Genomic DNA, 6000 nt, shown 5'->3' on the forward strand with positions numbered 1-6000 from the left:
GACAAAATAAGTTGATCTTCAATATTTCTCCCACTGGAAGAATTTTCAAGAGTAATTTGTCTCAAAGCTTAGAAGCTTATTCTCGGGTCATCTGTAACATCATTTTTGAGTCTTCTTTTTGAGAACATGTTGAATTGGAGGGACAGAATACATCAAATACATGTGGAATCTCCAATGTCAAACTATGTTAAGTGGATTTCTTTATTGCATGACTCAGCAGACTATATAATATGCTAACATAAATTTCAATCCCTCAGAGAAAGATAATACATGTAGTAATTCACAAACTTTTGTGACAGTGAACTGTTTTTTAAAGAATACCTCCTTAACATGACCCAGAATATTCAGATTTGAAAAACAATTCAAAGATGACATTCCACTTGAATAAAATGAAGGAAATCTACATGCCCTTATAATTTCTTTTAGCTATGACCAAGAAATGCCATGTCCTTTTTGTCTTTTTTCATGACCGGTAACGGGATCGCAACCCTTGGTGTCGCGCCCGCACCACGCTCAACCAGTGAGCGGACCGGTCTCTCCATGGGATCTGACCCCTCGGCGGGAGCGCCGCACTCTACCGAGTGCGCCACCGGGCCGGCCCTGCTTAGATGTTTTTAACCTGAGCATCACCACTCAACATTTTTTTGTCGTGTATGACTTTACTTGTCATTTCTACCACATAAAAGCTATTACTACATGATGTTAGCTTTTCTCTCATTGTTGATGATTTTGTTGGTACTATTTTATTGCCCTTGACACATTATATTATATATATTACTTTTTGTATTCCTAACATCATTTGAAACTGAGTATATTATTTGCCACAGATGATTTTCCTTTCATGTTCTTGAATGAATAACAAATTCTGGTTTATGCTGCTAGAATTTTATTCTGTATATTAAAACAGAATTTTGCAATGTTTATTAACTATTCCATCTTTAAGAGGTTATTACCAAATTCAAATCATATACTCTGCAAAAAGAAGGAAATAGTTAAACCTTCTTCGATGTGTCAAGGGGGACATTTGATTGCCATTCATTTAAATGTAATATTCTTAACCCATGAAACTTTATGAAGATTGGGAACAAATAAGGCATCACTTTTTCCCTTTAAGGTCACAGACCATGTCCACTACTCTTATTGGAAGCAAATGAGAGACTGAGATTGTGCAGCTCTGAAGTATCTTAGCATTCTTCCTTTGTTCTCTCAAATCACCTATTTCCTCTCCAGTCCTGTCTGTGTTACCAGGGGTGCCCAATAACTTCTTCCCGGGCAGCCTTCTCCTTTGTCTCCCTTATGCCATCCTTTCCACCTTCCTCAAAAACAAATATTGGTTTCCTTTTATTTCTCATGACTTTATGGTCTCTTCCTCTTCATTCAATCCTTCTCTCTTTTCACCGTTAACTCTACTACTTTAAAACTTTTCCTTTCCTTGACCTCCCCTTCTAGTGCATGTCATTCTGCTGCTGCTTAGTGATGTTTAACTACTTCTGTCTTCCCAAGTCCTACTCACCCCTCAGCGCACTGCAGCCTGCCTTATCCCAGTGCTTTCATCAGTCTACTGAAAGCAACCTTCTAATGGTCATCTCTGAAAGCTTCTAAGTCTTCGTCATACATAAGGTTTCCATAACGATGGGGATTTTATAAATTGTTATGAGAATCAAATAGATCATGTGTGTAAAATATCTGAAGCAGGATCAGTATTCAACAAATATTAATGTCCTACTGTCTTTACACTTACACTCTCACCCCATTGCTTGCTTCAACTATTACTTACTTATATTCTGATGACTGAATTGTTATGAGAATCAAATAGATCATGTGTGTAAAATATCTGAAGCAGGATCAGTATTCAATAAATATTAATGTCCTACTGTCTTTACACTTACACTCTCACCCCATTGCTTGCTTCAACTATTACTTACTTATATTCTGATGACTGTCAAATTTATTTAGCCAGCCCAGACCTTTTTCCTGAGTGCCACAATGTTTTCATTTGGCCATCTCCACATGCCCAAATCCAAATTCTTCATCTTTGCCCTTGACTTTTCTAAGCTTGCTCTTTCTCCTTCTTGGATGGCTATCTTGTTTAGAATTATCAATCATTATTTATTTGACCAATGTATTAAAAATAAAATAGCCAAGAAATGAGGCAAAATCATGAAACATACCTTTGTCATTTTGAAATCAGCTTAATTTTCCTACTGTTTAATTTCTTTTATTGTTTTTCTACCATCTCATAAAATAATTTTTCACCAAGTCACTTCCATTCTAACTTCAAAAAACCTCTTGATTTTGTTTCTTTATTTCCATTCCTGTAGCTGCTATGGCACACTGTCAGTCCCTACCCCTTGACAAACTGTCCACTCTCACGTTATCATTCTTTGCACACAGCAAGTCTAGTAATGTTTTCCCCCATTCAGAGACAAACAGTCTTACAGTTTAGCCAAGTATTCAGAGCCTTTTACAATCCTTTCCCCTTTATTTACCTTTCCCTCCCAAACCCTTCACACACCCTCTTTTCTGAGCAGGCTGTTTGAAATTTCCTGAATTTGTCTTGAATTCACCACATCCAGGTCTTGCACATGCTGTTTTTTGATTGCCTGACAAGCTCTCTCATCTTTCCAAGCCCTGCTCAAATGACACTCCCTCTGTGAAGCTTTCCTCTGGTTGCCTAACAAAAATCAACTGTCCTTCTCAGTTACTCTTCGTAAGGGTCTATACACATCTCTGCAACCACACTGTCAGTTCTTATGTTGCATTAGCATTTGCTGTTTGTATCTCTGTTGCCACACTTAAATTAAAGCTCTTTGAGGGCAGAGCTTATGTCTTACTCACGTCTTTGAGTTCCACAGAGCTTTCTTCAGGAAGTATTTGATGAATGGAATCTCATACTGCAGGAGAATTTGGAGTTGATCTACTCCTACTGTTTTAGGATAATGAATACTTGTATGAACTTCAGGTGGACATACATAATTGGGAAATGCAAAAGAACCCACACTTATAATCATTCTAACTGTATTCAGACTTTTTGAAAGGTATGATTACCAGTCTGTAATAGTATAAGAATTTTATTTCCAGAATCATTGCTGGAAGTAACACTGGACACTAATGAAAAGTAGATGAAAGCCCATTAAAAAAAAAAAAAAAAACCCTCAGTGCTTTTCTATGATGAATGTATATTCTATACATTTACTATGGAAATTTTTGAAAATACAGATAAACAAAATGAAAATATTAAATTGATAATGATGCATGTAGTCAGAAACAGCCACTCAGTAAAGATCCTTCCAATCCTCTGTCCTTACGTGTACTCACATTGCTTTGGGTATGCCAATATTATTTTGTTAAATACTCTTGTCACTGAACAGTGTATTTTTCTATGTTGATAATTTTTTATTTAGACACTGTGTTAAATGTGTACTGTCATTCATTTAACCAGTTCCCTAATGTTGGGAATTAAAATGTGTCTACCTTTTGATACTATAAATGATAGTGATTCCCATCTTAGTCAAGTCCTTGAATGAAACCTCTTCTCAATCCTTGACCTGTTCGAATACCTGCCCTATCAATAGATGACTTCTCCCTCTTATCATCCTGACACTTCCCTAATGGTGCACTCCTTAGAGACTGATAGCTATTTCTCTATAGATCTCATTCTAGAGCTTCAGACCCATATACCCACTTACTTGTTCCTGCAGTTTTACTGCCTAAATATCACTATGAGTGATATACATGTCTCCAGCCATAAATGCACTTCCCTGGATCTGACAGCCATTTTCTCTCACCTGCATTACAGTAATGCTCCACTAAGTGAGCTTGTTGCCTTTAGCCTTTGCCCCTTCTTCAATCTAATCTCATGCTGCAGACTGTGCAGAGGGATTTTCCTAAAATGCAACGCTGATCAAGTCTCTCCACTGCTTAAAATCTCTCAATGGCTTCCCATTTCCCTTAAAATAAAGAGATTCCATAATGTAGCAATCAAGGCCCTTTGTGATCTGACCCCTGTGTGCCTTCCCATCCTTACTCACTGCCACTCCCCGTCACTGTCTGTATTGTCTTCACTCTGAATTTCCTCCAGTTCCTGGAAGGAACACAGTTCTTGTTCACCTCAAGATCTTTGCTTGTGCCATGCATCTTCCTGGAACACCACTTTCCACTCTCCTTTTGGAGCTAACACCCACGTATCCTTTAGATTCAAGATTAAGTGGCAGAATCCTCCTCACAGAATCTTTCCCTTATGTCTCAACTTGGAATAGGAGCCAATTCTATGTGTTCCCACAACACTCTCTGCATCCTCTGTCATGGTACTTACTTAATACTGCATTACCATTGCATACTTATTTAATTGTTTGTCTCCTACACTGGACTACAGATAGTCTTTGCAGACAAAGACTATTTCTATTTTATTTAGCCGAATTCCTAACATAGTGCCTGAGTTCCTGTCTCTATTCCTAACAAACTACTCCCCAAACTTAGTGGCCTAAAACACCACTTTATTTTATTCACAATCCCCACAGGTCAAGAATTCTGAAAGGATTCAGCTGGGCAATTCATCTCCAGTCCATACGGTTTTAGCTGGGTTGTTGGGATTATAAGATCACCTTCCAAGTTAGTTCCTGCACACATGTGTCTGATATCTCAGTGCTCCTCAGTCTCTGCTTTCTCTTGGAGTCTCATCCTCCAGGGTCTCACTACATATCCCAGGCTTCACATAACATGGGGTCTCAGGGTAGTGGCACTTACATGGCAGCTGGATTCCAAGAAGGCAGGAAGAGGAGGTTGCCAGGCCACTTAAGAACTACACTCAAAACCGGGACACAGTCTTAGTTTGGCCACATTCTAATAATCAATCTCATCCTCCAGGGTCTCACTACATATCCCAGGCTTCACATAACATGGGGTCTCAGGGTAGAGGCACTTACATGGCAGCTGGATTCCAAGAAGGCAGGAAGAGGAGGTTGCCAGGCCACTTAAGAACTACACTCAGAACCGGGACACAGTCTTAGTTTGGCCACATTCTAATAATCAAAACAGTCACGGGGTCCATCCAGATTCAACAGTGTGGAACTCAGTTCCTTCTTTTAATGCGGTAGTGGCAAGTTCTCTTGTCCAAAGAGCATTTGCAATGGGAGAGATTGTTATGAGCATTTTGCAAAATACAGTCTTGCTATGGCCAGATATGTAAGTAGCTTATATTAAATATGTATGCCTTAAAATTGAATCCCAGGGCTGGTTGGTTAGCTCTGTTGGTTAGACTGCAGCCTTATAACCCCAAGATCATGGGTTCGGATCCCCATACTGGCCAGCTGCATAAAAACCCAAAAGCCAGAAAACAAAATTGAATCCTGGACTGGTCGGTTAGCTCAGTTAGTTATAGCATGGTGATGATAACACCAAGGTCCAAGGTCCAGAGTTCGATCCCTCTACCAGCCAGCCACCAAAAAAAAAAAAAAAAAAAAAAAAAAATTGAATCCTTTCATGTCTAAGCCCTTATTGCCTGTGGTCTCTTTGGTCTTAAAATCTAGCAGAGCACCATAGTAGGTGTGCAGTAAATCTTTAAAGACTAAATACATTTATTACTTTTGTGTTGATCGATTAGGGGAATATATAAATAGTGATATATATTAATAAAAAATTACAAACTATAACACTGTAGTATTAATTAAACAATAAAGACTTGCAGTATTATGAACATTGCAACTTCGGCATGCAAATAAACTTCTAGGATATTCTATTTTTTCTAAAATGATATAAACTAGGTCACCAATGTAAAAGGAATCTTTCTTCATTTTTTTTGAAGACAATAACTATGAAAATTGTATAGTTAAACTTATTCACATATATTGTTTCAAAAAGTGTCTGGTATTACTGAGTTACTGCAGTTGACATTTAGTAAAAATCTCTTGAAAAGTAAAACTGGGGCCTGCCCATGGCTCACTTGGGAGAGTGTGGTGCTGATAACACCAAGGCCCCGGGTTCAGATCCCTATATAGGGAT

General features: G+C 38.4%; 1 protein-coding gene across 1 annotated transcript in view; it reads left to right on the forward strand.

Moving 5' to 3' along the window:
• Positions 1-6000, forward strand: part of ROBO1 (roundabout, axon guidance receptor, homolog 1 (Drosophila)) — a 415298-nt gene that overhangs the window by 384522 nt on the left and 24776 nt on the right. The window contains exons 24-25 of the mRNA XM_008574166.1: positions 427-446; positions 4082-4184. Of these exons, the coding sequence (XP_008572388.1) occupies positions 427-446; positions 4082-4184 (123 nt within the window). The remainder of the gene's footprint in view (positions 1-426; positions 447-4081; positions 4185-6000) is intronic.

This window comes from Galeopterus variegatus, unplaced genomic scaffold, assembly GCF_000696425.1.
Source record: "Galeopterus variegatus unplaced genomic scaffold, G_variegatus-3.0.2 Scaffold1006, whole genome shotgun sequence".
NCBI classification, from domain to species: domain Eukaryota; kingdom Metazoa; phylum Chordata; class Mammalia; order Dermoptera; family Cynocephalidae; genus Galeopterus; species Galeopterus variegatus.